Source organism: Hippocampus bargibanti, linkage group LG10 (genome assembly GCF_051943395.1).
Source record: "Hippocampus bargibanti isolate YZ-2025 linkage group LG10, ASM5194339v1, whole genome shotgun sequence".
Taxonomy (NCBI): Eukaryota; Metazoa; Chordata; class Actinopteri; order Syngnathiformes; family Syngnathidae; genus Hippocampus; species Hippocampus bargibanti.
The window spans coordinates 11,054,580-11,070,528 of record NC_142743.1 but is presented as its reverse complement, the minus strand read 5'-3'; the positions used below and the strand labels follow the sequence as shown (position 1 = coordinate 11,070,528).

At 41.6% G+C, this 15,949-nt stretch overlaps 2 protein-coding genes and 1 long non-coding RNA gene across 5 annotated transcripts in view; 2 read left to right on the top strand and 1 right to left on the bottom strand.

Annotated features, from left to right (window-relative positions):
• tbck (TBC1 domain containing kinase) overlaps positions 1 to 1,832 on the top strand; it is a 42,497-nt gene extending 40,665 nt beyond the window's left edge. For both annotated transcript variants that reach the window (XM_089005468.1, XM_089005467.1), the window contains exons 23-26: positions 179 to 351; positions 715 to 875; positions 1,189 to 1,348; positions 1,605 to 1,832. In XM_089005468.1, the coding sequence (XP_088861594.1) occupies positions 179 to 351; positions 715 to 875; positions 1,189 to 1,348; positions 1,605 to 1,715 (605 nt within the window). In that variant the 3' untranslated portion in view covers positions 1,716 to 1,832. The remainder of the gene's footprint in view (positions 1 to 178; positions 352 to 714; positions 876 to 1,188; positions 1,349 to 1,604) is intronic.
• The window catches only part of LOC148892439 (uncharacterized), a 31,524-nt gene extending 17,233 nt beyond the window's left edge, over positions 1 to 14,291 (bottom strand). Inside the window, exons 1-4 of one of the 2 annotated variants that reach the window (XR_016116142.1) lie at positions 14,152 to 14,291; positions 14,037 to 14,071; positions 11,761 to 11,848; positions 2,120 to 2,226 (exon numbers count right to left, since the gene is read on the bottom strand). This is a non-coding gene — a long non-coding RNA (uncharacterized LOC148892439). The remainder of the gene's footprint in view (positions 1 to 2,119; positions 2,227 to 11,760; positions 11,849 to 14,036; positions 14,072 to 14,151) is intronic. The other variant, XR_016116140.1, reaches the window with a different exon arrangement.
• Positions 3,802 to 15,426, top strand: LOC148892438 (arachidonate 12-lipoxygenase, 12R-type-like). The gene is made up of 14 exons (XM_089005470.1): positions 3,802 to 3,975; positions 5,002 to 5,206; positions 6,157 to 6,238; positions 6,325 to 6,447; positions 6,729 to 6,832; positions 8,029 to 8,195; positions 8,293 to 8,436; positions 9,031 to 9,234; positions 9,304 to 9,390; positions 9,465 to 9,634; positions 11,269 to 11,390; positions 11,480 to 11,580; positions 11,658 to 11,828; positions 13,896 to 15,426. Exons 1-14 carry the CDS (start codon positions 3,835 to 3,837, stop codon positions 14,073 to 14,075), a joined length of 2,001 nt encoding a protein of 666 aa, XP_088861596.1. The 5' UTR covers positions 3,802 to 3,834; the 3' UTR covers positions 14,076 to 15,426.
• Positions 15,427 to 15,949: the final 523 nt, after the last annotated feature.

Here is a 15,949-nt window from a genome sequence, read left to right as displayed (position 1 = left end):
CGTGGAGAACCGAGCGCTTGACGAACAAAACAAAAACGTTACACTGAATTGTCACTGCATTACCCCGACCAAGGAGCAATGTTTTATGGCGCTCGTTTCTTTTGCCTTTGTTTTTTAAGGTGGTTCTTGGAGGTTTTTAAATCAATTAATTGTCTGTTTTATTTTTACCCCATACCAGAAATTGACATTGAACGTTGCGTCCGTGAATCCATCAACTTGTTCTTCTGGACACCAAAAAGTGCCACATACAGACAACATGCGCAACCACCGAAGGTCTCCGGCGACAACGGCCTTGGAAAAACCACGCCGCGCTACTCGTCCGACGATCAAAATTTTCCCAAGACGGACCTCGTGAGTACCTTTCCCTCTGTGATGAATTTGAAAAAGGGAATGACGCGCACTGCAGAACAAGATTGTTGGGTTCACACCCACTACGGCGCATACACACCTCATTCGAACTGCACCCGTCGATGAAAAATAACAGAAAGAAGCGAAACGTCCGACACCTTCAAAGAAGTACAGACGACGGCTGAAGAAACCTTTTCATCGATGGACCACTCCTGTACGACTGAGAGCTTACACAGACGAACAGAAAGAAAACTTCACGCATTCACATCGTTGGGCTGTACTTTGCGTTAGATTTGCGGCCGGTAGATCTGCGGTAGCAAACATGACGGAAAATGTGATGCTCAAGTAATTCCATTTTCTTTGCAGTCTCGCGAGCCTCTTATGCTGCCGGAACTGAAAGCTGAAGTTTCCCCTCGCATCTCGGCAGAGGATTTCATTGACCTCTGCGAGATGTCATACACCGGAAAGAACCGAGCCAAAGCCGGCAGGCCAAGAATTATTGGTGTTGACATTCGCAGTTTAGAGGAGTATCCTTACCAGGGTTGTTGTGATATTTGCTTCCTTTAAATTTCCTCAAATTTCACCATCAAGCAATGTTGTGTGCAAGATGTTATCGTATGTTTTCTTATCTCATCTAATCTACTTTGTAAAATTAATCCCGTTTGTCTGTTTTTATTTTTTCTCTATGGGGGATTGGAGTAATTTCATTTGTTTTATAAGGTTTAGTCTCCTATCTTTGGCAGCATTTGTTTCGCATTATTGGATTTTTTTATTTTCCCATACAATCTCATCAAATTGTAAATAATGGTTGAAATGCTCTTTAACCTCACGGCAAACCAGCTTCAGCAGAGGCCACATGTCCGGCAGCATTAACGTTCCTTTCAGCGCGACGTTCGGCACCGATGACGAGGTGCTGCAATGTCCTGCGACGGGAGCCCTCCAGAACTACAGAAGCCGGGTTGTCGTCATCATCGGCCACACCATGAAAAGCGCTTCTGCGGTAAGGCCGGGAAAATTAAATCACTAGATAAATAAAGGCAGACGATTTGGAGACGATCCCCACGCGTCGTTTGATGGAATGTGATGACGTCACTTCTGTCCTTATATTGAACTGACAATTTGAGTTACACCTGCCTTGTTTTGACAAAGCAGGCCATAACGCACAGGCCATAAAAATGGCAACTGCGGGTATCATTCGGCATTTATTTTAATCGATTCATTTTTATTTAATGTTGCATCGTTGTGTTTACTCCCAGTTCGCTGCACACCTGGTCAAGGTGAATTTCCCGCGGGTTTGCATCTTAGACGGAGGGATCAACAAGCTGAAGCCCACCGGACTCCTCACTGTCCCTTCGCCTCAGATCTGAGAGAGACAATGTATATGTTCCATTTTTCTGACACCATCATGAATAAAAGAATAAATCCATCTTAAGAACATTTGTATGAATATCGCTTGGCTCTGAAAATTAAAAAAAATAACACAGTTGAGTTGCTTGTTCCGAATGACATAGTACCTTGCTTGAAAAATACTTGTGAGGGTGAGTGGGTGATCGGCGCTTTTTAATACAATGTATTATTATTAGTAGTAGTAGCTATCTATTAACTAGCTAGCTAGCTTTCTATCTATTTGCGTTACTTCCGGGTTGAGTGAACGCTGGCTAGTGTGCAGCCACACGGCTAAAACAACAAGGCTAAAACAACAACAAAAAAGAAATAACAAATATGACAACACAAAGACACAGAGTCATTCATTCTTCAGCACATTCTGTACCTTCTTTGTGACATGAAGCAGTTCTAGATGAAAGAGGAGAGGATCAAAGCATCCTTTTCACCAGTGGATCAGGGACGTCATGGTGGAATGTGCACGTCTACGACAAGCTAAATGAGTGAGGAGAAACGTTTGTAAACTTCTCGGAGGTCAAGGTGTCATATGATTGAAGTAAACCAGATCAAAACATAGAGGATCCGGGTGTCTCGCCGCCATTGGACGTCAAAGCTGTCATACGCGGGCTCGTGTCTCCCTCGTTAATCGTGCTCTCACGCCGTTTTGCAGCGTCCGTCGAGCCGCATTCAACTTTAGAAGAGATTGGATGGCCATGTTCACCCCAAACCTGGTGTGGTTCAAGATATCGAAAATTCATTGATTTTTTTTTTTATATCCAGTGTAATTGTAATTAGGTAGACTTAACATTACATTTGTTTTCCGTCACATCTGCTTTTTGATGCAATGCTAATCTGTGTAATTTTCATTCTTTGTGGGTGAACTCCACTGCCAAGTAGTCATTTTGTAACGTATTAAATCCTAAACACTGACGTGCATACATTAGTTGTGAAAGTTTTATTTTGAAACTCGCCAACGTCGCAAGCAAGTAGCAAGTTAATGTAATGCACACTGATGAAATAGAACAGCTAAAGTTAAATTAGCATAAAACATTAGTGTAAAATTATTACGACTAATAATAACAATAAAAAAAGAATAATACCACATTTTGTTTCTTAACGGATCTAAAAATTGTCACAAGTACATGAACCGGAAATATTCTGGGACTCCAACTGAGTGTTTTCTGTACGATTAAAACCACAAAAAGTTTTTAATTATTTATTATTTAGTCTAAATGAATAAAAACCAAAATACTTGATACAGGCCAATTTAACAAATCAAGTCAAATCAATCAACTTTGGCACGTTACCGGGTCCATACCAGTGTTATGTTCCTTACTATATTGACGTTTAAAAGAGATTTTAATGTGCGGAAATGGCTCATCTCCCACTAGGACAGGTGGTCTCAAAACTGTGGCCCGCGGGCCAACTGCGGCCCCCGAAAGAATAATTTGCCACCCGCTTTGATATGAAAGATTAATGTTAGTGCGGCCCGAATGATTGATACGAATGAAACTTGTGTGTGAAGCTGAACAAGTAGGCAAGACAAGCCATGTTGAGGACAGTTCATGTTCAATATTGTATTTATGTTAAGAAAGCTAAAGGTTCAAGAACTGTTAATACAGACATTTGAAACTTTATTAAAATAGTTAGTTTTCCTGTGGTTTTCTCAGTCGTCTGTATCTGCCTTATGATCATTATAATTATTTTATTTATTTATTACTGGTTAATTTAATTTGTATTCATTTTTTCATTTATTCATTTAATTCATTTTTTTGTGTGTTAAAAATAAAGATTTTGAGAACAGTGGAATGTTTTATCTATGCTTTTATTGTGGAAATCATGATGCAGCCCAGCCTCACCCAGCCTCTGCCTCCAGCGGCCCCCGGGTAAATTGAGTTTGAGACCCCTGCACTAGGAGAAATCAACAGTCGCAAATTCAACTCGACAACTGCTCATCACGTCTGACATTCCTTAACAAACAGCCTGTCGTACGTACCTCCCACAATTTAGCATACTGAACAGGTATATAAAAAGCTGTTGTGGTCGGAAGTTTTACCCTGTGGTCTTACCCTTTTTCGCATTCTTCATCATTCCAAAATAACAATGGTGGATTACGAGGTGACGGTCTACACCGGCAATCGAATTCACGCCACCACTGTGAATCCTGTGCACATTAAACTGGTGGGCACTGATGGCGAGAGTTCCCGAACCTGGTTAAAGTCTTTGGTGATTTTCAGAGGAGCGGTAAGTGGGAGAAGGGGGGGGGGGACCTTTGAGGGGCCGAGGGGGTTAACCCCCCTCTTCAAGTTCCTCAAGAAATGCCAAAAATATTTTTTTTGTCATTGTCATTGATTTTTGTCATTATCAACTATAAAACAGCAACTATAAAAAGTGTAGGAACTGTTAACTTTAGATATTTAGGTTATTAAACTGGTTCATCGAAAAAAATCAACATAGATCATTTTATGATTTTTTTTAAATGTCTTCAACAGTTTAGTTTCTTCCTAAATGTGTTAGTGTTTTTTACAGTGGTTTCATATTTCAATTCGGTATTGTCAGAAAAAAAAGAATGTCGCCTTGACGTTCTGTGTCAAATCATCCTAAACTATAAACGTAGAGTACATCCATAAATACATGTAAATATCATAAATGTTAAGTTTCACGATTTGGTCGGGAGAATCCCGAATTTAACCACAATACTTCTTCTTTATAAAGCAACTATTGAGACAATACAGACAGTTCATTTGTGAGGCGAAACAAAAGGAAATGTAAAAAAAAAACAATACATTTTTATACTAATTGAATGTACAAAATCAACAATGAAAGCATTTTTTTGTGTTTTGTTTACTTCTAATTGACACTTTTGTAACGCTCACATTATTTTTTACACTTTGTTTTGGATTGGATTTGGATTGGATTTGCCTTTATTAATCTCGCAGCGGAGATATTTACATTTTGCTTGTAATGCTAATGTTGTAGTCTGCATGTTATTGTGGTTCACTCCTGGAGGTGAAATTGTACCTTCAATCCGATTAAGTAACACACCTTTCGATATGAGACAACACCCTTGTGAAAATTCGGCTTGCCTTGCTGTCTTTCTTTGAACCCCATTTTAATCTCGTCTTTTTTTTCCCAGGCTCTCTCTGGAAGAGAAACATTTTTTTTTCATAACTTGGAACAGTTCCTATGTGTCTTCATAACACATCTGCCGTCATACCTCCGTTGGTAGCGACTGGCAGAACTTTTAATATTTTCAATCCAATTTACTAGGTAACCACATGCACAGTTTCCTGCCCTAACTCCCTTGGCCGGCTGCTTCTGATCGAACTAGACAAGCGGCAATTTTTTATTTTGCCCGGCGACGCCTGGTTCCCCGACAAGGTCGAAATCAAATCACCTGAGAATGACATCTACACCTTTCCCATCTACTGTTGGATCAGTGACAGCGAGACTCATCGCTTCAGAGAAGGCAAAGGTTGGTTCATTCAGATGCTCGTTTGCCATTATGCATTGAACTCATTCACTGCCAGATGGTGTGCAAAAATGTATCCACTCCAGTGCCAGGGTTTTTGTCATTTTTACTCAAATTCCAACCCCTTGCAGAATATTGTGTTTTAGGACTACATAAACATTTGATGCAGTGTAAGAAACCTTAGACTCTCTTCTTTCAGAAAAAGACTTAATTCCTAAATTTTATGGGTTATCTGAGCCTGAAATGAGGGCTGTACTAAAGGCAAATGCTGCCCCCTCGTGGAAGTGAAAAACATTGCCAGAGGTCTGACCAGCGCTTTATTCAGCGATGAGAAGCAAAGGAGCGTCAGCGCAGAGCGCCAATGCGTATGTGGATCTGTCGTGGCTTGGAATTGAAGCGGATTTATGTGGGACAGGAGATTTTTTTTGTCAATAGATGCTACAGCTTCGTGTTTGCTTTCAAAACTTGCAGACATGCACATTCAACCATGATATCTCTGATCCACTGGTGAAAAGGAGGCTTTGATGCTCTCCTATTTCATCTAGGATTGCTTCATACAGCAAACAGAAAGCGCTGAAGATTGAATGACCTTTTCTGTCCTTTGTGTTGTGTTACATTATATTTTTGTTATTGTTCGTTTTGACTTCAAGATGGCGCCGCGTGAGTGGCTGCCTTTACAGCAGCTCCTGTATATTCATTTTGCGGCTGTGAAATGTAAATTCCTCCATTGTGAGACGAATAAAGGCTCATCTAATCTATCGGTAAGAAAAAAACCTACCTACTTCGCAAGAAGACAAAACCCGAAAAAATTCAGGAGTGGCACACCACGTCATATTTTCAATTCTTGAATAAATTCAGGAATGGCAGTGAATGAGTTAATAGCTCAAACAAAGAAAAATCATGCCAATTACTATTAATTTTATTATTCTATCTATATATTTTTGGGGGGGCAGCTCTGAGAATCTTTGATGAAAGCCACTCTCTCGGCCAGTACGCAAGGGAGCAGGAGATAAATCAACGAAGCGTAGACTACAGGTGAGCGTTCACATAGAAATCCTCCAAAATGTGACATTTCAAGCGGACTCCATAAGGCGACGTTAACCTTTCAAACCGGCCAACAGCTGGGATTTTTATGCTCCAGGTTTGCCCTACACCATCAAGGCAGACGGTGCCATGACCCTCCCGGATGAGGTCCAGTTTTCCTTTACAAAATCCACCGAGTTTGCTTTCACAGCTGTGACAGCGTAAGAGTACTTCAAACCGAAATCACCATTGACACTGCTGTTATTTCTTTGTTCTGAAATAATAATAATAATAATAATAATAATAATAATAATAATAATACATTTCATGTATTCTAGCCTTTCAAAACTCTCAAGGTCACTTTACAGTCACAGGATAAATTAGCTGGCCTGCTAGCTAGATAAATGAGGTCTCCTGGGTTACGGATAAAGTTTAATGGTCGATCAATACTTTTTTTGACGAGGCACTGCTCCTAATCTGCTTATTTTTCCCCTCCCAAAAGGCTGGCTGAGCTTCAGCTAAAGGGTTTGACTGACAACCAGGGACATTGGAAAAGTCTTGACGATATTAATGAAGTGTTCCATAACAAAGACACGCCCTTATCAGGTATGGTTAGGTTTTTGCTGCTGGCAAATCCATCCATCCATCTTCTGCCGCTTATCCGGGGTCGGGTCGCGGGGGCAGCAGCTTCAGTAGGGAAGCCCAGACTTCCCTCTCCCCAGCCACTTCTTCTAGCTCGTCCTGGCGGATCCCGAGGCGTTCCCATGTCAGCTGGGAGACATAGTCTCTCCAGCGTGTTCTGGGTCGTCCCCGGGGTCTCCTGACAGTGGGGCATGCCCGGAACACCTCTTCTGGCTCCTCTCAATGTGGAGGAGAAGCGGCTTGACTTTGAGCCCCTCCCGGATGACCGAGCTTCTCACCTTATCTCTAAGGGAGAGCTCGGACACCCGACGGAGAAAGCTCATTTTGGCCGCTTGCATCCGGGATCTCGTTCTTTCGGACACAACCCATAGCTCGTGACCATAGATGAGGTTTGGGACGTAGATCGACCAGTAGATTGAGAGCTTTGCTTTTTGGCTCAGCTCCTTCTTCACCACGACAGATCGGTACAAAGTCCGCATCACGGCAGACGCCGCACCGATCCGCCTGTCGACCTCTCGATCCCTTTCACCCTCACTCGTGAACAAGACACCCAGATACTTAAAGTCCTCCACTTGAGGCAAAATCTCCTCCCCGACCCGGAGAGGGCACTCCACCCTTTTCCGACTGAGAACCATTGTCTCAGATTTGGAGGTGCTGATTCTCATCCCAGCCGCTTCACATTCGGCTGCGAAACGCTCCAGCGAGAGTTGGAGGCCCCAACAGTACAACATCATCTGCAAAAAGCAGAGATGCTATACTGAGGCTACCAAAACGGAAACCTTCAACGCTTCGGCTGCGCCTAGAAATTCTGTCCATAAAGGTTATGAACAGAATCTGTGACAAAGGGCAGCCTTGGCGGAGCCCAACCCTCACTGGAAACGATTCCGACTTACTGCCAGCAATGCGAACCAGACTCTGACATCGGTCATATAGGGACCGAACGGCCCGTATCAGCCGCTCCTGTACCCCATACTCCTGAAGTACCCTCCACAGAACTCCACGAGGGACACGGTCAAACGCTTTCTCCAAGTCCACAAAACACTGGCAAATATAAATATATATATATATATATATATATATATATATATATATATATATATATATATATATATATATATATATATATATATATATATATATTATAACTTTTTTTTCTCCAGATTATGTTCAGCAACACTGGAAGGAGGATGATTTTTTTGCCTACCAGTACCTAAACGGAATCAATCCCACCTTGATTCGACGTTGCAAAACTCTGCCCAGCAACTTCCCCGTGACCGACGACATGGTCGACATTCCTGATGGTTCGAACTTGTCCAATGAGCTGAAGGTGCCGCGTCTATCTCGTACTCCTATTCACATTCTTTATGCACCAGTATAAAAATCTGTGATCTATGCTCCAACATAATTTATTGGCCCATCAACAGCAAGGCAACATCTACCTGTGTGACTACAAGAACCTGGACGGAGTGAAGGCAAACACAGTCCAAGGGATTCAGCAGTACCTGATGGCGCCCCTTGTCCTGCTTCACAAGAGGCCTGATGATAAGCTGATGCCTCTTGCCATTCAGGTGACATTTTGGTAGATTTTTAAAACAATGTGAAGCAGCGCTTGCAGACATATTGCTTGGGAAGCCGTGCGTATTTGGGTCAGCAGAAAGCGTGTGCGCCGACTCAGTAATAAAGATCGATAATACGAAATATAAAGTGATTAAAATGACACGAAAAATTATAAGATTTATCAATGAACTGTCAACATTTTGGTTTATCATTGTATTCAATAGAAAACGTTGCTTAAAAACAACAGATTGACATCGTATACTATCCTGTCGTATAGGAGATGCCAGCCATTTTGAATGCTTTTCAATTTACGACCGTTTGACTTACGACGGTTTTGTCCGAACGGAACCCAGTCGTAACTCGAATGTTACCTGTATATATACACAGGTACTGTCAAAACTCATTTTAGACCATAATCCGTTCCAGAAATCTGTTCGAAAACCAAAACATTTGCCATTATAATTAATGTAATCTGCGGTGGGGAGTCGAGTGGTCCATTCAGCCGGCTCATTTTGGTCAAGAACCGATTTTCAGTTGTAAAACAAGGCATCAAAACCAAATGTGCTTTTGCATGGAGTGAAAAAGTCCATCCTCCCTCCCTACAGCTCAAGCAGACTCCGGCTGAGGACAACCCCATCTTTCTTCCAACGGACTCTCTGTACGATTGGCTGACGGCTAAGATTTTTGTGCGAAGTGCTGATTTCAGCCAACACCAGCTTAACGCGCACTTGCTGCGCACTCATCTGATAGCTGAAGTTTTTGTTGTGTCCCTCTTGCGCAACCTGCCCATGGTGCATCCCCTGTACAAGGTAACTTGAAGTCTCCAATCTGGTTTCTAGGTTTTCCTTTCACAGTGATTCTCTGATATTCTTTTTTAGCTACTCGTACCCCACACTCGCTACACTTTGCAGATCAACGAACAAGGTCGGGATACACTCGTGGGGCCTAAAGGAAGCTTCACTCGGGTAAAAGTCAACCTTTGTTTTCAAGACGACATTACAGATATTCCATTAACGTCCAGTTTTGGACTCGTACTCAGTTTGCGGCTTCTGGAAGAGAGGGTTTGCCGAAAATATTGGCAAGGTCACATTCCGAGGTCACCTACAGATCTCTCTGTATCCACGAGGACATTGCTGATCGCGGCATGCACGACATTCCCAATTTCTACTACAGGGACGATGGAATCCAACTCTGGGACATCATGTATAAGTATGCTATCCGTTTTCCTCAAGAAGAATTACACAATACCGGTCTTGACCATCTTGCGTCTTGGACCAATGTTTTGTTTCCATTCCTGCCAGTTTTATAGCACCGCTGCTGACAACATAACCATCGATTCATTTGACAACTTACAAACGCTCATTCCTTTGTCTTATTCTACTAAATGTCAAAATAAATAAATTAGCATGGCAAACTATTCAGAAACGGACTGATTAATAATAATAATAAATACGCCTTATAACAGTGTCTGAAACTCATGACCAGGGCAGAATACTTTGAAAAGTTGCCTGCCCCATTTTTCACGACTACAAAATAAAATAATAATAATAATAATAATAATAATATATATAATATATATATATATATATAATAACAAAATAAGACGACCAATCACAAAAAAAAAAAAAAAAAAACATTGTTGAGAAGTATAAATTATTTTTTTTAAATTAAGGAAGTACCTACCACAAATGCTACCTTGCTTAGTTTATGGTAAATATCCCTTGCTAAAGATTTTGCTCCAGTTGTCATTTGTCGTCATGGTGCACAATGCAACCTTTGTGTTGCGTTGTCTGCTCAAAGCCCCGTCAAACGAACGTTTTGCAAATTGTCAAATGAACATTCGTTTGGCAATTGTCAAATTTGCAAAGTTGCAAATTGCCAAACAAACGTTCGTTTGGCAATTGTCAAATGTGTCAAATTTGCATATTGACAAACGAACGTTCGTTTGGCAATCTACATACTCGGCAGCTAATTAGAAGCCTGTTTCGTGCTTCGGACTATACCGTGAATGTTTAGTGTACTTGATAGTTTTGAAAGGCGCTGAGAAAGAGCAGTCCACGTGGCTTGTAGCGGTTTGCTTGGAGCTTTTGCTTTATTGAATAAAACAAATGTTTGGTTTGAAAAAAATATATATTTTCTTGAAGAAGTTGTTGGCCACCCGGGCCGAGACGTTTTGAAAGTTGTTTGCCCCGGGCCTCCAGGCAGACGTTATTTCAAACACTGCTTATAATGTCAACAATCATTTGTGACGTTACCGTATTTTCCAGTCTATAAAGCGCATGCTCAATAAATGGTGTATTTCAAACTTTTTCCATATATAAGGCACACTGGAATATAAGCCGCACCTTCAATGAATGGTCTATTTTCAAACATTTTCATATGTAAGGCGCACCACATTATAAGGCACTACAGTAATGGCTGAGGTTATGTACTACTTCTAGGCGGGGAATCGGTGGTTGCTTACAGTCATTGCGATACCTTTTGTAACTCAATATTACCTCAAATATACAACGCACCTGCGTATAAGGCGCAGGGTCATTTTTTGAAGAAAATTAAGGCTTTTGGATGCACCTTATACACCGGAAAATACAGTAGTTAGCAATATGCGAAGTTAGCATCATTGCTACTTGCCAAAGATGACGCGGTTGCGTGTCGCTCATTTCCGTTAGCTGCTGGCGAGTTATTAGCGAATAAACTGCTAACTAAACTTTGTAAATGGGGCCCTGAGTAAGAACCAATCATATTTTTTGAAGATCTTAATTTAATATATGAATTTGTTTTCTCATTATCTGTGACATATTTGGCAGAATGCGTTGACAACGATACAATTTGTCTCTCGAAAGATTTGTGCAGGCAGTGATACAGCACTACTACAAAAGTGACGACGAGATACAGCGAGACTCGGAACTGCAGACTTATATCGGGGACATTTTTGAACACGGATTCCTTTCCCAGCCACAATCAGGTGATCGTCATAGTGCTTCACGTTCCTCCCCGAGTTTTCGTTCTTCAAAAGTGACACCTTTCTCATGACCTTTCACCCGTTTTTCCCAGGTATTCCTCAGAATTTCACCACTGTGTCAGAACTAATTAAATTCACCACCATGGTGATGTTTACATGTTCCTGCCAGCACGCGGCCGTCAACAGCGGACAGGTGATGTAAACGGCAGTGAAATTTCTTCTGTTCCAAACGGGTGTAAAACAACGCACCTTGCAAAACGTCCTTTGCAGTTCGACTACGGTGGCTGGATGCCCAACACCCCATCGACTCTGCAGCGTGCTCCCCCAACCAAAAAGGGGACAACAAGCGAGGAGACAATGTTGCAGACCTTACCTGCTATCAACGTGACAGTTCAAGGAATGGCAGTCGTCTGGTTGCTCAGCAGGCAGTCCTCTGATTTTGTAAGTGGAACCAATTTGATCTGACAAAACAAGATTTGTTGTATTTGTTCTTCTGTTTTTAACTGACACCAGAAAAACGTTTTATAGCATCTAAAATACCCAAAACACGCATTATGACATTTTTATTCAAATGCAAAACACCAATAAAAATGACTTAAAGTGTCGAAAATCTGCAAAAAATTGAGCTGCGAATTGGGCATTTTCAGAAAATCCCGCCCCCAGTTCGTGACGTCACGCCAAGACGTCTTGCATCGCTTGAGAATCAAAACAATGGCTTCAGATTCGGAGAATATGCTTTCTTGTTACACCTCCAGTTATGAATATGATTCAAATAGTTCTGAAGAGGAAAGCACACGTTTGCAATTGAATTTATTCCATGCCATTTTGAGGCAACATTAGGGAGAAACGATCACCAGAAAAGAGGCACAAAATGGCGACCTCCTGTGGCCACCTCCGTTTCCACAGGCTGATAAATTCCTTATGTGGAGCTTAGACACCATCTTCTGGCGGCTTTTGGGTGCAACACAAGGTTTTCAGACCAAATACAGCAAAATACATTGACGTGATGGAAGGACTGCTACAATATGTCTTTTTTTTTTCAGTAAGGGGGCGTTCCTTTAGTGACGTCACGTACGGACTCGTCACCAACTCAAAAACAAGACTTCCTGAATATTCAGCGTGAGTCTTAAAACGTAAAATACAGCTATGTGCGGTGGAATCTTTTTAAAATACGCTCAGTAGAAGTGATTTGAAGCCCTTTTATAAATTATGGACACAACCTGTCCGGAGACGTCGGTTGTGCTTTAAAGCGCTATATAAATCAATATTGTATTTTGTACAGCCGCCCCCATTTCAAGCTCAGACAACTCCAGACCCATATAACTTAGTGATAGAGAATACACAAAATAGAGGTTATCATATTCAAAAGTTTCATGCTGCTGTATGCTTAGTTGGCCGAACACAAGGCCTACAATGGAAGCAAAGAGAATCTGGGGTCAATCTGAGGTGAAGAGACACAATTTGTGATTAAACTGTCCTCCTCGGGTAAGAAAGGCTTGGGCGGAATTTAGGACTTGGTGAACTCCTGCACAGGAATATTTTTAACCTGGCTAATGATAACCAGGTGACCAATCTATCAGTTCATGGAAAGACAACCCAATAAAATGTTATGACTGAGTCCAGTGTCACAAATCAAAAGCTCATCATTTGGTCATGGAACTATCATACATTCATTTCATGGACAACCGATACCTCCGGACAAGTTGTGTCCGTAATTTGTAAAATCACTTCTACTGAGCGTATTTTACAAAGATTGTACAACATATAGCAATATTTTACATTTTAAGACTCGAGCTGAATATTCAGGAAGTCTCGTTTTTGAGTTGATGAAGATGCCTGACGTGACGTCACGTCTGAAACGACCCTGACCGAGAAAGCGACACACAATGCATTTTGGGTACTTTGTTTGGTCTGAAAACATGTTGATCCGTGTTGATGGCGATATTAGAAGGAAAACACAGAAATAACGCAATGGTGAATGTTTGTGTGTTGCACCAAAAGTACTATTTGATACTAGTTGACACAAATTCCCAGCAGACAAATCAGCCCATTTCCAAGGGAGCTTGGGCGCCATCTTGTGCATTTTTTGGGTGCTACATCGGAGTTCAGACGCCTCAAAATGAGACAGAAGGACTCCTTTAATCGATTGCAAACATTTATGCTTTTCTCTTCAGAACCATTTGAATCATATTCATAACTGGATGAGTAACAGGAAAGCATCTTCTCCGAATCTGAAGCCATTGTTTTGATTCTCGAGCAAGGCAAGACGTCCTGGCGTGACGTCACAAACAAGGGGGCGGGACTTTCTGAATATCGCCATTTCTGAGCTCATTTTGTGGCAGTTTTGGGACACTTTAAGTCATATTGATTGGTGTTTTGCATTTGACTAAAAATATCAGGCTGCGTGTTTTGGGTATTTTAGATGCTATAAAACGTTTTCCTGATGTCAGTTAGGAAACAAAAAAATGGTGTCGGTTGTCCTTTAACCAGCATCGGTTGTGTCAACAGGTCCCCCTCGGACATTACCCGGAGGAGCAGTTCACAGAGGAAATCCCCCGCCAGCTGCAAAAGGCTTTCAAAGCCGAGCTTGACAAATTGTCACTGAAAATCAACAACAGGAACAAAACGTTGGAAATCCCTTACACTTACCTGGATCCAAAGAACGTCGAGAACAGCGTGGCCATCTAAGCGTAGGAAATATGAGATGATTTAATTTAAAACAGATTCTCTTCTTACAGACAGTATATATTAGATGTTCAATTACCTGACATGTTTCGGCGTATACTTCCGCCTTCGTCAGAGTGTCACGGATGTTGTTGTGACGCGCCATTTTCAGCTGGTGTTGCTATGGGGGCGTGACCTACCTGTCAGATCTGACAGGCAAGTCACGCCCCCCGCTGTCCGTTCGTCCCTCCAGGATACTGCTCCAGGTGGTTGAGAGCATGTAAGCTCCCTCATCCCTGTTGATGGTCCTTGGTTCTCGCTTCCGGATTTCAATGGCCTCCCCGATCCAGCGCTGATGTTTGTTTTCTTCGGTGCGGATGACTCCGGCCTTCTCCCAGTCCATGATGGTATTTTCTCTTTTGCAGTGGTCCGTGATGGCTGATTTATGGTGTTCCTGTTGTGCTTGTTCTGTTATTGCTCGTGTTTGTATTGTTGCTGTCTCCTTCTCACACTCCGTCTTGTGCTCTTTTTGTCTTGTATTAAAACTCCTTCCTGTCTCCCCGATGTATGATTTATTGCATGATTTGCATGGGATTTCATATATTGAGTTGCCTTTATTTTCCAGGTGTATTTTGTCATTTGGGTGTACCAAGATCTGTCGGAGAGTTGTGTATGGTTTGACCGGTGTGTTTATGTTGTGTTTCCTCATTGCTCTTTATATGGGTTCTGTGATCCCTCTCGTGTATGGCATTGTTACCATTCCTCTGTGCTCTTGTTTGTTTGTTTGCTGTTTCTTTCTCCCCTGTCTTGTGTTGTTTTTACGCCGAAACATGTCAGGTAATTGAACACCTAATAGTCAAAGTCAATGTCAGCTTGATTGTGAAATATGCTAATATACATGACATACAGCACAGATGAAATAATATAATAATATACACTGTACACAAGAAAAAAAATCTGTTTTAAATTAGATATCAAGTAGACAGGATGAACTTAATACAACTAATATGAGATGATATTAGCCATCCGTCCATATTTTAGCGCATCGGATTAAGGAGCGACGCCGCTTTGGTGAAGCGTCGCTCTGGATCGGCGACGACGCCGGGAGTGAATCACATCCAAATTGTCTGTCACTCAAAAACGCAATTTATTTACATTCTGCTCTGCGCTGATTTTCGAATAACGGTAAACATGCATATGATGTAACGTAAAAAAAATATCCAATGCCCTTCATCATTGAAGCACACAATGGCTGTGCTTTACAGCGCAAGGAGGGGGGGGGGTGTTGAGAAAGCACTTCAACAATGTCCAGTTGAGGCTGTGCGCATGGTTCAATGAGCAACAAAAAAGAATAAAAAAATCACAAAAAAAGCGATTTGGCGTGAGATTATTTAGCACGAGTGAATTTACAGTCACATGATGAACGCATGGCTTTGGGTAGCTATATTTACTAGAACACCATTTGGGAACATCTTGTCTGTCACATTTGATCGAAAATTTGCACGGTGTGGCATACGTATTAAATCAATGGACTGATCACATGATATCATGATGGATAAAAACTACGATGGCCATTGAGAAAATAAAGCTAGGAGGTCTTCATCTTAAATGGAAAAGCATAATATGATGAGAATCAAGTCATGGATTGAATTGTCAAGTAATTATGAAAGAAGGAGGGGAAGTGGGGTGGGGTGGGGGGTAATTTTACCAGAAAACAAAATGGGTTGGGAAAACTACATTTTAAAAAGAGGAAAGTGGAGATCCATTTGGGCCAAAAAATGGTAATACTACAGAATATGTTGGTACGGTGATATCTTGGCTTACGAACTTAATTGGTTCCCAGAGTGTGTAAGGCGAAAAGTGTGTATCCCAAAAATTAATTTCTCATCGGAAACCAT